At 40.4% G+C, this 17,219-nt stretch overlaps 1 protein-coding gene across 1 annotated transcript; it reads left to right on the forward strand.

The window, feature by feature from the left end:
• The first annotated feature begins 14,078 nt into the window (after positions 1-14,078).
• Positions 14,079-16,530, forward strand: LOC137934560 (uncharacterized). The gene is made up of 2 exons (XM_068778986.1): positions 14,079-14,428; positions 14,538-16,530. Exon 2 carries the CDS (start codon positions 14,866-14,868, stop codon positions 16,366-16,368), a length of 1,503 nt encoding a protein of 500 aa, XP_068635087.1. The 5' UTR covers positions 14,079-14,428; positions 14,538-14,865; the 3' UTR covers positions 16,369-16,530.
• Positions 16,531-17,219: the final 689 nt, after the last annotated feature.

A 17,219-nucleotide genomic window follows, 5' to 3' on the forward strand; every position in this document is an offset into this window, starting at 1 on the left:
TCCACCATATCTTCCAACATTCTCCCTCAAGTTGGGGGGTGAGAGAACATCATAAACACCTAGCTTGATGCCAATGGTATATAAGAACTTTCCGTATAAACCATATCTTCCAACATTCTCCCTCAAGCTGGTGGTCTCTTCCAAGAGGCCAAACTAGCATAATATAAGTGAGAGTAAAATCACTCCTTACCGTAAGACATTGCTCCATACTCTAGTCAAATGACTCATGCTGGATGTTGGGCACACTCCTATCGTTTGAAGGCAGTGGGTCTATAGACATTACTAAGAAGTGTAGTAATAAACTCCTCCATCGCAGTGTCCCTCCATAGGGCACTGACTTTAAAATGGAAGGAGTAAAAAAGCCAAATAAGGGGGGTAACGGGTAATCACCCGAAAGATAATATTTTGGGCCCACTATGTGCTTTCTTCTTCATAAGAATAATCAATGCTAACAACAATCAACAACTAAGAAGTTCTTTTTTTCAATAATAATCTCTCAAAGAGACACAATAATAGTAACTGAAATGGGCCTAAACCCATACAACACGAACCAAATAATCCTTAAAAATGACCATAACAATTTTTTTCAAATTGTAAACTTTGGGTGTAATTGGGACGAGGGTAGCTTAAGTGTAATTGGATTCTACTTATTTCCTCTATTTTAAATAGGAGCTCATGTACTCAAATTACAACATCTTACTGAAGTATTTTTCTTTTTAAAAAATTCAACAATCGCTAGTTCATATGGTTAGTGAAGAAACTTACATTTTGTCACTAATATACACTGTTAAATTGGTTATTATTGGGTGTGAGGCCAAAATATAGAGGGTAAAAACAAGTCATAGGCTAGAAGTGCAAGTTGTGGAATAGCAATTGTAAGGTTTTTAAATTTTCAGATCATATGCAATTGAAAGGGAAACCAATTAATTGTCTCCAAATCTATTTTTGCCCTAACAATTTTTGGTCAAACAGAAAAATAGATCTTCTTTAATGGTTTTCTATACAATTTTCTATTGACATAAATACACCCTGCATAAAATTTACGTAATATTTGAAAATGTCTAAGTAAACTCTAAGCATGCATTTGGTGGAAGCTGTTAATACCAAGGAAGCTCTTATACAGTCAATAATGTAGCTGAGAAAGGAGGATAGAGAGGGTCAGCTTCCTTTTGAGCAAATATTTAATGACTTGGACAATGTCATCGGACTCTGAAGCAAGAGCCCAGAGAGAGGGAAAGGCAGGACAAGTATTGTTTTATATTGTTACAGAAGCATGTCACAACTGGAACTGCAACAGTTAGAACAACTTGTCTGCAGCGTATTAATATATTAATAGAAGAACAAGGCATTATTGACATAAACAACTTCATGAATGTAACGATAAACACACGTCCCTAACGAGATGGAAAGTGGCAACTTCCTTTGGAGGCTCTGATCTTATTCTATGTCACAAGAATATAGATTAATTACAAAGTCTGAACGACTCAATGTTGCAGCAGTGACGTTTCTCTCAGAATTTATCTCCTGGTAGTGGGTTTTTGAGTTGGGATATGTTAGTTTGGAAATAAAATTTTAAATAATAAATTAGAGAGGATGGACTCACAAACCTAAACCTTTTAGAAAAGAAAAGAAAAAAATAAAATAAACGTCAAATCCGACCCCAATCCGATCACCATCCAAGATCCCAAATTACCCTGATAAAATTTTATTTACTTAAGAGCTCTTTAAAGTGACATATAATCGACTTGATTGTCTAATTGATATATTTTGTCAAGCCATGTTACCTGCTTTATGTTTCGCCATATTTAAGCTCTTTCATGTGAGATCAATGGTACAAGTTGGTCCACAAATTTTCTGCACCACACCAATCACCTAACTTGAGGTTAGGGGTGGCATTGAGCAGAGCCGAGCTCGAACCTGCCTATGTTCGAGCCGAGTTTGATTTAAATATTTCGAACTTAAGCTCGAGCCTAATAATTTTAACCGAGTTCTAGTCGAGCTCGAGCTTCAACATTCATTTAAATTTTTTCATAAAATACACGTCTCAAGTTCATGCAGAAGCATATATTTAAAACTTTTCAAACAATATATGTCAAATAAATTATATATAAAATTATGCATACATTTTACATAAAATTGGGAATGACCTCTACTTAAAATTGGGTATAAGGGTGGCATCAAATCCAGCTGAGTCCGAACCTTGTTCAAGCCGAGGTTGATTTAAATATTTCGAACTCGAGCTCGAGCCGACCCTAGCCTCGAGCCTAAAAGTGTTATCAAACTCGAGCCTAAAAGTGTTATCAAACTCGAGCCTAATAATTTTAACCGAGTTCGAGCTTAACCTACATTTAATACTCTATATAAAATATATGTCAAATAAATTATATATAAAATTATGCATACATTTTAAAAAAAGAATGATAAGGGAGGTTCATGATTGAATTTCAATAATGGATTAGAAGACACCAATATTAATCTTTTTTACTCCAAATGTTGTCTAGCTTATTTTGTAATTTTTGAATCTGGCCATAAATTTACTATGGCCTCCTTAGTGCCCCTAGTTGAAAATTTATATTCTAGGAATGTTTTTCCTATGATATATATTTCCAAAAAAACCTTTAAATAAAATCATATTACTATTAGTGACTTATTAGAAAATTACAAGAAGTATTTTAAAATTTTCTTTGGAAAGTTAAATGGACCTCTTATTGCCTCTTCTAGGGAAATAAATAAAAATTAATAATCAATCCAATATATTACTATACTTATCGACAAATTTTTAATCAAATAAAATATCAAACACAAAATTGCTATGAAAATTGCCATATGCTAAAAGTATTACAACATCAACTGTCAAATACTTATTCACTATACGGTTTTCTATCCCATCTTGGCAGAAAAATCTTACTTAGAAAATTATATGATTTTTTTAATAAGAATTTTCAATTAGAAAAATGTTTACAAAAAACATGAGACACTAATAGTCCCTATAAAGTTATTTCTACTAAAATTTATATTCAATTTCTTCAAGAGCCATGTGGAAGGAGAGTTTAAGATTTTTTTTTTTTTTCAGTTTATGATCTCGAACGTGCGAAATTGTCTTCGTAAAGGAGGGGGGGGGGGGGGGGGGGGGGGGGGGGGGGGGGGGGATTATGTCTTCCCTTAACTTAGGTATCTATCTCTGGTTCTGGTTTTCCGCTGAGATGATGCAGAGGGAAGGGGAAGGGGGTTAGCGGCACCGGCATATCGTCGGGGATGACGACTGTGACGGCGATGGAAACAGAGGCAAAGGGAGACAAGGGGAGGAAGAAATCGAATCGACGACGACAGAGGCGGCCAGCGAGCTCGACGACGACAACAACGGACGGGAGGGGATCAACGCTGACGAGGGGAGGAAGAATTCCCCCCCTCGCTCGCGAGCCCCCGCTCCCGACTCGCCTCGTGCTCCCTTGCTCCTGCTCCCGACTCAGCTCGTTAACTAGCTGACTTGTGAACTTTCGAGCCGAACCTTGATTCGGTCAAGCTTGACTCATTAATTTAAACGAACCGATCCCGGATCTCGAACTCAGCTCGAGATTCGGGTATACCGAATCGAACCAAGCCGGAATCGAGCCAAGCTCGAGCCGGCTCGGTTCGAAGCCACCCATACTTGAGGTCATTGAAATCAGGCCCCTTCACCTAGAGGTTAGGTCTAACAAATTCCTGGACCATGCTATACAAGATCTCCCATCTCCTCGTAGCCCATCAAAAATTACGATTTGTCTCCACAATGTCACATTTTCTTTTCTCTTTCACCTTCGTTTACTGAGAAAACACTTTTGTTCAAACAGATGAACCGATCTTTCCTTCTCCCTTCACTTGTTTGTTCATTTTTTTCTAATCCATTGATTCTCTCTCATGTTCACCCTCCTACTATTCATATACTTTTGTCACTCGTCTTTCGGTTGGAAGGAGCCAATTGAAGAGAAGAAATGGAGAAGGAAGAACCCCTTTGGCTACACGAGGTGGCTATTGCAAAAACCCGTCAAGCTCTCAAAAGGTTCCACTCCTCTACTGTGGCGGAGGGGGTGCATTCATCCTATAAGAAACGCAGAGATTTTGTCGCAGAGTTTTGGATCGTATCTGAGAATCTCTGGCACCTCACCAGCCCTGCCTTCTTGTTATAGGAGTTTTGGGATGATATAAGAGCTCGACTGAGGAGGATACAGGGCACAACGAAGAGATGGGACGGATGAAATGTCCAAGATCCCAAATCACCCCGATAAAATTTTCTTTTCACTTTTTTTTTTCTTTTTTTTTTCTCTCCAAATTCTTTGATTATTTGAGATAATTTTTTTTTAACTAAAAGAGAAAATGGATTTCCATTTTCTTCTCTTTTCTCTCCAGGATTCTCTGCTGCCATAGAAAATCAATTTATTTCTCTTTTTATCCTTTTCTTTTCTAGGGTTCCAAAGAGACCATTAAGACGACTAGGGAGACTTAACTGGGACATGAATGATCTCATCCACGGACTTTACAAAGTGCAAACCACCACTATGCATCACTGACTCGTGATTGAGCGAGTTAAGGAGACCAGCCGTCATCACGATATGGGTCGAATGTGTTCCTACTTTGAAGTGATTAAATTCAAGCGTAGGCTCTGTGCCAGTTTGTATTAACAAAAGCAAAAGTGTGACTTTGAGCAGATAAGACAGGAGCGATGAGACGACCTGTGCATTTGTATATTGGCGTAGCGACGCTCAAGACAGAAAACACCTGAACTCACCAAAGGTGATATCTAGAGCTCATGCGATTAAACAATAGTTGATACAAACAGTGACGAGAATCTCACCGCGATCGCCTTCATCTCTTATATAAATTACCAAACATGTCTGGTCTAAGAAAGACGCGGCGAAGGTGCTTTTATAAGTGGACTCTTATAAGCCCTAGAAAAACAAAAAGAAAGAAAAGTGGAGGCTTTGTTGATTAAAGAATGGAGGAAATGGGGAGGCTTTTTCTTCTGTTTGAATGCTTTTAGAGAGTAATGGGGGCAGTTCTTTGAATGTGTCCGTCCTAATAAGAGTGCACTTTTATAGTATGCTAGTTCTAATGATGGTCCCCCAGAAGAGAGGACAGGCGAGTGACAGAAGATGATACCCGTTATCGCTAGTGGAAGACGATCAATCGTCTGCAGCTTCACTACCTTTGGATCAAAGAAGGGCCATAGTGTGTTCGCAAATGCAAATCCTAGCATGTAAGAAATCTTACCATTAACGGAGCTCCCGAGCTTTGTTTAGGGGTGGATGGGTCGGGTTTTTGAAAATCATCCCTACCCCCCTGACCTTAACTTGAAAATTCTCCCAACCCTCTAACAAGTTTTCGCATGGATGGTTTTAAGGTCAGGTTTCACAAGATGAAAACAAAAACAAGGGAAAGGAGACTGGTCTGAGTAATATGACAACTCAAAACATGAGCAACGCAGTTGAAGACGATGACAAGCATTTCTTCATTAATGAGGTGTATGGTCCCCCCGCACTCGCAACGCAGTATCCCAGGTACGTACTGAAATTAAATGTATAAGAGAGAGAGAGAGAGAGAGAGAGAGAGAGAGAGAGAGTGGAAAAACTCTTGGTGAAGCGCTTATTGGCATTGACTTGCAGGAATCCATGGTGGAGGCAGGCTTTTGAAAGAGATATACACTGAGGTTTGGTGTAGGCGCAGTGTAAAAACTTTCAATAAACATTCACCACACCGACGGGGTGAGTTAATTTCATATTTATAATTGATACAAACTGTTACATCCTAAGGAATGAATTGAGCTTGATTAGCTCCTGTAACGGATGGTCCAGGGTCTCAGTAAAGAAGCCCTTAAACAAGGCAGGTAATCTCGATCAGCTGGGATTATGATACAAGATCTTGAAGGCTGTGATTTAGGCACATAATCTGGTATATGATTTTCAACAGCCCCCCGCAAGCTAAACGTCGGATTAGGACAGACGTAGAGCTTGAATCGAAAAAATTGGAAGAGAGGTCGAGATTCACTTTTAGTAAAGATATCGGCAACCTACAAGTGAGAGGGTACATACTGAGTGCAACATTTTCCAGCAGACACAAACTCACGAATAAAGTGAATGTCTAACTCAACGTGCTTGGCCTGCTTGTAAACAACTGGATTGGAGTTCAAGAAGAGGGCGCTGTGATTGTCACATGATAGAAGGGGTCGTTGGGGAAGATAAACTCGGAGATCACGAAGAAGATGCGTGAGCCAAAGAAGTTCAGTAGCGGTGAGGGCAAGAGCACGATATTCAGATTCACAGCTGGAATGAAAAACAATAGATTGCTTTTTGGCACTCCAGGAAATTAAGTTATCACTAAGGTAAATAGAGTAACCAGAGGTAGAATAACGAGTGTCAGGACAACCAGCCCAGTCAGCATCAGAATAAGCAACTAGGGCACCAGGAGCAACAAATGGACGAAAGAGAGGCCAAAATGGAGAGTACCCTTAACATACCAAAGAATGCGCTTGACAACAAGAAAATGATCAATAATAGGCGAGTGGAGAAACTGACAAACGGAGTTGACAACATGCGCAATATCGGGACGCGTGATGGTCAGATACTGAAGAGCACCAATAAGAGATCGGTAAAGGGTAAGGTCCGAAAAAGACTGACCAGCAGAGGATAGATGTTGAGAAACAACCATAGGACGGACTTGCTATCAAGGAGTTGAGCTCGAGCAAGAATATCACGCGCATATTTCAGCTGGTTCAGAAACAGACCATCAGTGGTGGATGTAGCTTCAAGACCAAGGAAATAACTGAGGGACCCCAAATCCTTAGTAGCGAACTCAGAATGAAGCTTGCTTGTAAAGCTATCAAGAAGAGAGGGGTTGTTGCCCGTAATAATAATATTATCAACATAGAGAAGCAAATAGATGATATCAGATTGCTTGTGGAAGACAAAGAGGGAAGTGTCGGCACGACTACAATAGAAGACAAGCTGAATGAGGAAGGAGCTGAACCGCTGAAACCAGGCACGAGGTGCTTGCTTGAGGCCATAGAGAGTTTTCTGAAGCTTGCAAACATGAGTAAGGAAGCGAGGATCAATATACCCCAGAGGCTATTCCATATAAACTTGTTCAGTCAGATGACCATTGAGGAAGGTATTCTTGACATCCAATTAACGAATAGGCCAGCGATGAGTAACATCAAGGGATAATACAACTCGAACAGTGGTAGCTTTAATGACAAGGCTAAAAGTGTCGGTGTAGTTAAGTCCTGGAACTTGTGTGAAACCCTTGGCCAAGAGACGAGCTTTGAGACGTTCAACAGACCCATCAAGCAAATATTTGGTACGAAAGACCCATTTGGAACCCACAATATTGGTGTCAGCAGGGCGAGGGACCAAAATCCAAGTATGATTATCCTGTAGAGCTCAAACTTCTTCATCCATAGCAGCAAGCCAAGCCGAATTCTTGGCGGGAGATTTGAACCCTTTAGTCTCAGTGGATGTCATAAGTGCAGATAGAAGGTCTGCAAATCCAGAGAAGGTAATATCAGCCGAGTGACGAGGTTTAAAAATACCGGCCTTGGCACGTGTGACCATGGGGTGAGATCCCAATGGAATGGCAACAACGGAATCAATAGGAGGCAGGTCAGTGGACCCAGGGAGAGGAGAAGCGGCAGGCGGTAGTGGTGGTCTTGTAAGGGGATCAGTTGTCTGCAAAAACTCATTCATAGGATTAGTACAAATAACACACGAATGAGAGCCAGATTGAGTAATATGCGGGGAATGGAACGCCAGAAGAGATGGGGGCATATCAGAAGAAGATGAATTGGGTTCCAAAAAATTGGAAAATTGGAGAGAGGATAGGGGTTGAGCCCGGGAAGAAGTTAAGGATGGAAAATGAGTTTTATCAAACTGTGCATGTCTAGTGATATATATATCCTAGAGGTGATGGGATCAAGACAACAAAAACCCTTATACAAAGAGCTATATCCCAGAAAAAGACAAGCAAGACTACGCGGAGAAAATTTATCAGGCATATAATTACGTAAACATGGATAAACACGACAACCAAAGGGATGAAATTTTTCATAATTTGGAGAAAGACCATAAAGAAGTTCAAAAGGGGACTTACCTTCGAGAAGTGGTGTGGGCAAGCGGTTGATGATGTAGGCAGCAGTGCTAAAGGCGTCAACCCAGAAGCAAGGAAACATGTGAGAATGAAAGAGTAGAGCTAAACCAATTTCAGTGATATGACGGTGTTTGCGTTCGGCATGACTGTTTTGAGCAGGGGTATATGGACAAGAGAGCTGATGATGAATTCCAGAAGTGTGAAGATGGTGTTGAAAACGATTACTAGTAAATTCGGCACCACCATCACTTTGAAAATTTTTTATACGAGCAGAATGTTGGTTTTCCACAAACTTTTGAAATTGAAGAAATACATTGTACAAGTCAGATATCAATTTCAACGGATAAAGCCAAGTAAACCGAGAATGATCATCAATAAACAAAACATAGTAAACAAACCCCAAATTTGAAGTAACGGGTGAAGGACCCCATATATCACAATAAATTAAATTTAAAACATGAGATGACCGTTTTTCATTGCGAAAATAAGGTAAGCGATGACTTTTAGAAAGCTGACATGTATCACATAATTGCGGAGATGGGAATAAAGAAGTAAGGTGAAGCTGGCCATTTTTATTCAAGAAAAAAAGTACAAAATGATAAACATGTCCTAAACGAGCATGCCATAATTCATATGAGGCATGCAAAGATTTATTTTTCAGAACTGAAAGAAAAGCTGAATGGCCACACTCTAGCACATATAGGCCTCCATCACGTTTACCAGTTGCCACCACCTTTCCCGTTTGGCGATTCTGAATAGTGAAGAGATCATTAGTAAATGTAACAGATAAAGGAAAATCACGCGTTAATTTACTAATGGACAATAAATTTTTGGTAAGATGGGGAACAACCAAAACATCTAATAATTGAAGATCAGAAGATGGAGAAAAATGACCGGTGTGAGTAATGGGGAGAGACGCACCATTTTCAACAATTACCTGATCCTTACCCGTATAGGTGATAGATTGATCCAGGGAGGTGTAGGCCGGTGTCATGTGGGCCGAGGGACCAGTGTCGATGAACCAATCCGAAGGGGCATTTTTGGACACTGAACATGACGAATTAAACGCTTCGGCCAGATGCGCCGAATCGTCATGTCGAGAGTAGTGTTGCTGACAACGATCGGCGTAGTGACCTTCCTGCCGGCAGATTTGGCATCACGGCGGTCGGCGACGTTGATTGGAGGTAGGGCGGCCTTGGCCGAGGCCGGAATCGCCGCTCGGGCCCTAGTCGTGGCCGTGGTTGGAGAAGGGGCTCTGCCCATGGCCAGAATGACCGCCATGGGAGTTTCTGCGTCCACGATGCTGGCGAGAGGAACCACCAAAGTGTTGGGAGGGGGTGCGGTTTGCGGTGAATGTTGCGGTGGAGGTCGTCGGCGCCGAAGACTCGAGCGATTTTTGGAATATTTTGAAACTTTCTGTGTGGGAGACGATATCGCCAAAATAGGGGAGAGGATTTTGGGCCATTTGGGCGGAGGAGAAGCCAGAGAACTCCGAGCCGAGACCGCGGTGGAACCAATGCGCCTTGTCGGTGTCATCAACGGGACGATCGATGGCGTGGAACTGGTCACACGAGGTTTTGAACGCGCGAGCGTAAGCCGTGACAGAGTGATTTCCCCTTTTCATCAGTTGCAAATCGTCTTTAAGAAGAATTTCACGAGCTTTGGAGCGATGGCTGAAAGTATTCTCCAAGGCAAGGTAGACCTCGCGAGATGTGGAGAGGCCGGCGGTTTTGGCCATAGCTTCTTCGAACAGAGATGAGAGAAGCAGGCTGAGGATATGCTGGTCGGTAGATTTCCACGCCAAATGTTTTGGGTTGGGAGTCTGATCAGTGGGAGGGTCAAACAGAGGTGGTGGCACAAGAGTGTCATCCACATGGCCCAGTAAGCCTTGGCTGTTGAGAAGAGGAAGAAGATGACTCTTCCATAGAAGATAGTTGGAAGACGACAACTTGATAGTGACCATGTGAATCATGGTATTGAGAAGAAGACGATCAGAAATCAGATCAGAAGCCATTTTAGGATCACGTGATGTTAATCCAGGTATTGCTCTGATACTTTGAGAACTTTCAATTAACATTCACCACATTGACGGGTGAGTTGATTTCATATTTATAATTGATATAAATTGTTACATCTTAATTTAGGAGATTTAGGGGGGGTTAGTCCACAATGAAGTGGAAATGAAGTGGAAAATTGAATTGAAGTGAGATGAATTGCTTCCACTTCAACTCATGTTTGGGTGTTAGTCCAGGCCAGTTGAAGTGGCTGGAAAACAGATTCTTGTATTAGTGCCTGGAAAACAGATTCCAATGTCCTTTTCTAAATAAAGAAGAGAATGAGTAACTTTTTATGATTATAGTTTATTATAAATTAAAACAATAATTACGTGTGACTACAATAAATTATATAAAATTAATAAAAAAATTAAAAAATAACATAAGGGAATATAATAAATAAACATAATGGTTTAATTAATTATAAAAATTGGATAATTAAACCAATTAATGATTATAGTTTATTATAAATTAAAACAATAATTATGTGTGACATGAATAAATTATATAAAATTAATAAAAAAAATAAAAAATAAAAGGGAATATAATAAATAAACCTAATGGTTTAATTAATTATAGCAATTGGATAATTAACCAATTAATGATTAAAATTCATTATAAATTAATATTCTAATTACATGTGACTAGAATAAATTATATAAAATTAATAAAAATTAAAAAATAACATAAGGGGATATAATAAATAAACATAATGGTTTAATTAATTATAGCAATTGGATAATTAACCAATTAATGATTAAAATTTATTATAAATTAATATACTAATTACGTGTGACTAGAATAAATTATTTAAAGAACATAAAACAGTTAAAAATAACATAAATGAATATAATTAATAAATTATTTTATAATAACAGAGACATTACGTGTTTGGAGGAAGCTCCAAGAGCTATGGATGAACTGCTTGCAGTTTCTTTGAGATGTATTCTTCCTGTAAATGAGAGACCTTACATCAAAACAACGTTTGAAGATTTATGCTCCATACAAGCATGAGATTTTTGTACATTTGTCACAACATTGTTTTCCTGACGCAACCTGATTAGTTCACTGTGCCAGGTACAAGAGGCTAATTTTTTTATTTTTTATTTTGTGTAAAGAGATGATTGATCCATTGATTAATTGAGATTATTTCAAGCTGAGTTGAAATTGAAGGTTGTGTACCTTCTTCTGACTTGTAGCAAGCTTCTTTTCTCTGTTTTATGTTCCAGTACAATTTTGGTTTGATGTATGGAAGGCAATGTATTAGAAGCTGTTATTTTAATTTATATGCGGATCCCAGATTATATTTCATGTGAATGGCAATCTGCATTTGAATCTGTTGCAGTTCAACCATCTGGGATGTGCAGCAAAACAAACACTTGCAATGGCTTCCTTCAAGTCTAGAGGATGCTCGCTACACATTTTGAGTAGTACTTTGTTTACAAATATTTTAGATGCATACCATAACTTTCAATACTGTCAACCAATTTGAGAATGTCATTTTTTTCAATGCCAATCTGCCATGAATAGTACAAACAAATTTGAGATGAGCAAACCATCTGTTATTAAATATTTAACCTGAAACATGGATGTATAATTTTTCTAAAATTATTCCAAAATGATTAGCAGAAGAGTGACTCCAATGGGAGGAATACAAGGCAATGCATTGGATGAGAAACAAAGAAAAATGCTTATAGTGGCCATTTGGTGCACACAAGATGATCCGACTCTTCTCCCTTCAGTTGGTAGTATCATATATATGCTGGAAGGAAGCCTCCATTGCCTTTCCCTCCCTTGCTCTTCAGCAGAGGAAAAGGTAGACAATGAAAATGAATTTGGTAGTGATGACCTTTTGATTTCAGATGCGTCGCTCTCAGGTGGATGATCCTTGGCACACCCTTTGCCTTCGTCGAGTTTGTTGTCTACATTTCTGCAATCACTGCAAATGAGTCTGATGCCATGAGTGATAGCATCGAATGAACCGAAACCTTGAGACATAGGCAGAAACACTGAACATAAACTATAGGCTACACAACTCATGGGAAAAACAAACTTCAAGAGGTAAATCACCACAAATGACTTGTTAATGGATGAGACCTGCTTCCCTTTGTAAATAGATTTCATTCCTCCCATTGGAGCCACTTCAACTGGCCTACTAATTTAAGAAAGACTGCAAGTGTTTCAAGTGCCACCCAGTAGCAGGTTGATAGGAATTTATTCTTCAACATATACAGGAAAAGTCCACTTGAGCACTAGTGCTAAATGCAATATGGAAAGATATTCAGAAATACATGCAAAACAAGAAAATAAATAAAGAAAGAAACATTACTGCTTTCTCAACAACAATAGAGACATTTCTAAGCTTATATTAGCACTTTTATCTATACCGAGAACTTGAAATGTCCACAGTACTTCATAAGTGTCCTCTTAACCTGATAAGATAGATAGCAAATCAGTCATCCAGGTAAAGTTTTTCTCAAACATATGAATATAAAACATCATCCAACCATCACAAGCTCACAAACAAAGGAGTAGGAAAGATCATTGCTCGATTCAGATATTGAAATTATGAATTCTATCTATTCCTAAATATCTGAATATTTCAAATTTGGATATCTACAAAATTATTCAAACCCCAACTCTAATCTTGAAAGTAAACCCTATAAACACGAATTTGAACCCTAAATCCCAAAATTAGGCCACAATCAAGATAAATTACGTACAAAAATTAAAATTAACTCAAACACAAAACTAAATTAGTTGAAAAAAAATTAGGGTTTCGGATTACCTTCTGAAATTTGGGGAAAATCACCGCCGAATGGGGAAATGTAAGCCCAATGGAAGAAATCGACGCCTAACCGTCGAAAATCGAAGAAGATTGAAGGAAATCGAAGGAATTCGAAATCGGAATAGGTTAAATCAAAGGAAATCGGGGGAGGAGGAAAGAGAAGAGCGAGAACGAGAAGGAAGAGGGAGGCCGAGAGTGAAAAGAGAGAGGGAGACGAGAGAGGGAGAGGGAAGAGAAAGGCTGAGAGAGAAAGAGACGAGAGAGGGAGATGGGGCGAAAACAAGAGATAACAAGAGAGAGGGAGCAGAGAACGAAGACGAGCACTGAGCGAGAGGAGCAGAGACGAAGTCGGGCGAAAATTTTCGTCCAGAGACGAAGGCTAAGCGAGAGGAGAGGAGAAAGGAAATGAGGGTGATTTTTTAGTTTCGGGGGGGGGGGGGGGGGGGTGAAGAACCGACGCCGTAGCTCGTGGTAATTCGATGACTTGAAAAAAAGGGCAGAAACAGAATTCCGTCGTTTTTGCCTGAGGAGATGAAACGATATTATCTCACTTCAAGTCAAGTCATTCTAGACTAACACCATAAATGGGATGAACTAGGTAATAATGCGGGGGGAATTCATTCCACTTCATTGTGGACTAACCCCCCCTTACACATATTTGATTGATTTGTAAAATACAGGAATGAATAAAGTTTGATTAGCTCCTGTGGATCAGTTTCGCGAGTCTCCGACCTCACCGACCTGGAATTAACTGGGGAGTGGTGGCGTGAGACTGGAATGATACGGCAGCGCGACTCGAAGGATTGATAAGCAGGGCCCGCGAGAAGCTTCCTCTTATCAGGCCAAAGATCCCTGGTGATTGTGATAATGTGAAAGCGCTTTAGCGTTTCCTGCTTCTGGTTTGATTGTGTTTGTTGTTACCCGTAAAGGCTGAGGGGAATGGCAATGGCTGGTAAAAAATTACGAAGAAGCCGGCTCTCACCACTTCTAAGAGTCAGAAGCCTCGTTTGACGCCCTTTTTGACCTTTTATATAATCAATCAAAGCATATGCCAATTGCCCTCGCCAACTCTACCCGCCGTCGCCGTCGCCGTTAAGTAACGGCAACGTCAGTTTTTATCCGGTGGAGGTTCCTTCCACTCCTCGGCCGTCTTGGCGACACGGTTTCCCCCGCCAACAGAATCCGTTATCTTCTAGCTTTCCTTCTCTTTCTCTCTCTTACTCTGACGGACGCACGGACGGAACGACTGAAGAAAATGAGGATTTCTCCTCAAATCCACCCTATCCAGCTCCCTATTTCATCAGGTTTTCTGGGAGGAGATCCGAATTTGATCCCTCTGTCAGATTTCCGCGGCTAGGTTTCGAGTTTTCTCTTGTCCCCTTCTGGATCTGTAGATGATGGGATTGATGGGGTTGGATACGGTTTTTCCTCCTGTTTTTGGTGGATTCCGGGAGATTCTAGGATTTCTTTGGTATGGATTCTGAGACCTCTTACTTTTCTCTTAGCTTTTGGTTGCAGAAGATCATAAAGGTTGATCATTGTTGTCTTGTGATAGTCTTTTTACCCTTGGCTTCGTTCAGGTTCTCTCTGGCTTTGGGTTTCTGAAATTCTGTGTGTCCTTGGCTCTCTTCAAGGGGTGGGTTATATGAATTTGCGTTGTTGATGTTTCCTCTGGTTGTTTCTTACTTGGGGCTTTTGACTGGTTTCGTGATCTTCTCATGTTGGGGTTAATGGGGTTTGGGTCTTGTTCATTGCTTCTGATCTAATTGATTTATTTGGGGCTTCCTTGGTGGGTTTTTACCGAATTATGGATTCATGAGGGTTCTATTAACATGCTTGTGTTGATTTTGGTGGTACTGTCGATCCACCGACACAAGAATAGACCTAAGAGGGTTCTGCGGAAAAAAAATGGGAGAAGCCCTCCTGACAACGCTTTCCATGGAGAATCACCATCCTTCAACCCTCCTCTCCATGGACTCGAGCGCGGCGTCCCACGAGGAGTGCGATATGAATCGTCAGATCATCTTATCTCGCCCTCCTGATATTAATCTTCCTTTGTCAGCAGAACGTAGCCCTCCCCCTCAATCTTGGAACCCCGACCCATGTGATATATTAGATGTTGGCCTGGGTCCTCAGATTTTTGAAACGGAGACTCTCCTCAATCTTCCCAAGGTGGGTAGGAAATGTGCCAAGCGGGGAGACAGCATCTGGGGTGCATGGTTTTTCTTCAATTTCTACTTCAAGCCAGTGTTGACTGAAAAATCCAAGACCAAGATTTCCCGAGATGCCAATGGTGCCTCGGGTTTTGACAAGTCCGACCTTAGGCTTGAGGTGTTCTTGGTTCAACATGACATGGAGAATATGTACATGTGGGTATTCAAGGAACGACCTGAGAATGCATTGGGTAAGATGCAGCTGAGGAGTTACATGAATGGCCACTCTCGGCTTGGGGAGCCTCAGTTTCCCTTCAGTGCAGATAAAGGGTTTGTTAGGTCTCACAGAATGCAAAGGAAACAGTATAGGGGTCTCTCCAATCCACAATGTGTACATGGGATTGAAGTTGTTAGATCTCCAAATTTGACAATTTTGAATGAAGTGGAACGCAAGAGGTGGGTGGAGCTCACGGGAAGGGACTTGAACTTCTCAATTCCACCAGAAGCTAGTGATTTTGGGTCATGGAGGACTCTTCCAAATACAGAATTCGAGCTCGACAGACCTCCACCTCCATTGAAGAATACTTCACACCCACATTCAAGGAGATTGCTTAACGGCTCTGGTTTGAATCTGTCTACTCAGCCATCAAATCACGTTGCTGGGGATGGGATGGACCTTTCACCTGTCAGTAACAAGCGAAGGAAAGATTTCTTTCAACATGGAAATGATGAGGATATTAGTTTACCAGCTAATTTGTATAATGACCGAATTCAAGATATCGACATGCATCCTGTGGAACCACCTTGGTTGAATGAATTTTCAGGTGTTATGAGGCATACATTTGGACCAGTAACTGCTGCAAAGACCATCTATGAGGATGATGAAGGGTACTTGATCATGGTTAGCTTGCCATTCTCAGACCTGCAGAGAGTGAAGGTTTCATGGAGGAACACTCTTACACATGGTATTGTGAAAATACTTTGTGTCAGTACTGCACGTATGCCATTTATCAAGAGACACGATAGAACATTCAAGCTCACTGATCCATCTCCTGAGCATTGTCCTCCTGGGGAGTTTGTGAGAGAAATACCCCTTGCAACCAGAATCCCCGAAGATGCTAAGCTTGAAGCATATTGTGATGAAACTGGTACTGTCCTAGAAATTATTGTGCCAAAACTCCGTGAGGGTCCGGAGGAACATGAAGTACGTGTTTGTCTTCGCCCCCACCTTGGTACCAATGAGCTTATGTTGACTTGAGGAATCGGGTTAGAACAATGAACACAAAAAAAAGAAACAAAATTAGTGTTGGGGAGGAAATGTGTGGGTGGTTGCTGTGGTTGATCTTCAATTGTTTCACTAACTCTGTACTATACAATTATATCTATGAAAACAGAGGTGCATCCTTATCTTACACATTTACATTTCATTCGCTGGGTATTTTACTGGCTTCTAGTTACTTTTGATGGAGAGTAATCTGAAGATGCACTTACAAAGTCATTATGGGAAAGAAATTCATTTTATGATACTCATACAGCTTTTTCTTATTCATCTCTAAGATGGGATTCTGATCTTATTTGTTATCTGTAGTTTCTGTTTTCCTGCCGGTTCTATTTTGGTCAGTTTGGTTGTTTGGGACGTATTGGTGTCTGAAAATTGTTCCATCAATACAATTTATTTATTTTACAAATTCTCATGTGTAATGTTGTATAGTCACTTGATGTGTAGAAGACATGATCCATTAGGTCAGAGAACTAACGAGATTATCCTTGTTATCTGAATTGATAATTAGAACCAACTTTCTTGGTCATCCATTATTGCTTCTGACGTGTAGTGGTAGTTTTTCTTGAATATTAGCTTCTCCCGTGTGGCAGTCCCTTGGAAAGGCACCCTTCTGGGTGGTTGTTACTGATATTTTTTCCGTTTCCGTTCCAAGCTGTTCGTCATGCTTTCATCAGTTCCATGTAGAGACGGAACGGTAAGTTCTTGTTTATGGACGGGAGGCTTCCTTCCTGGTACGGTTTATGTGGAATTGGTGTGAAAATGGTGCAAGTTGCTCTGACCAACGAGAACGATAAGACGAAAAGAAGGGTCCGAGTCAAAACAGGTTC

Source organism: Aristolochia californica, unplaced genomic scaffold, assembly GCF_029961685.1.
Source record: "Aristolochia californica isolate CCGP_79_NKW_82.1479 unplaced genomic scaffold, dmAriCali1.0.hap1 SCAF_10, whole genome shotgun sequence".
NCBI lineage: Eukaryota > Viridiplantae > Streptophyta > Magnoliopsida > Piperales > Aristolochiaceae > Aristolochia > Aristolochia californica.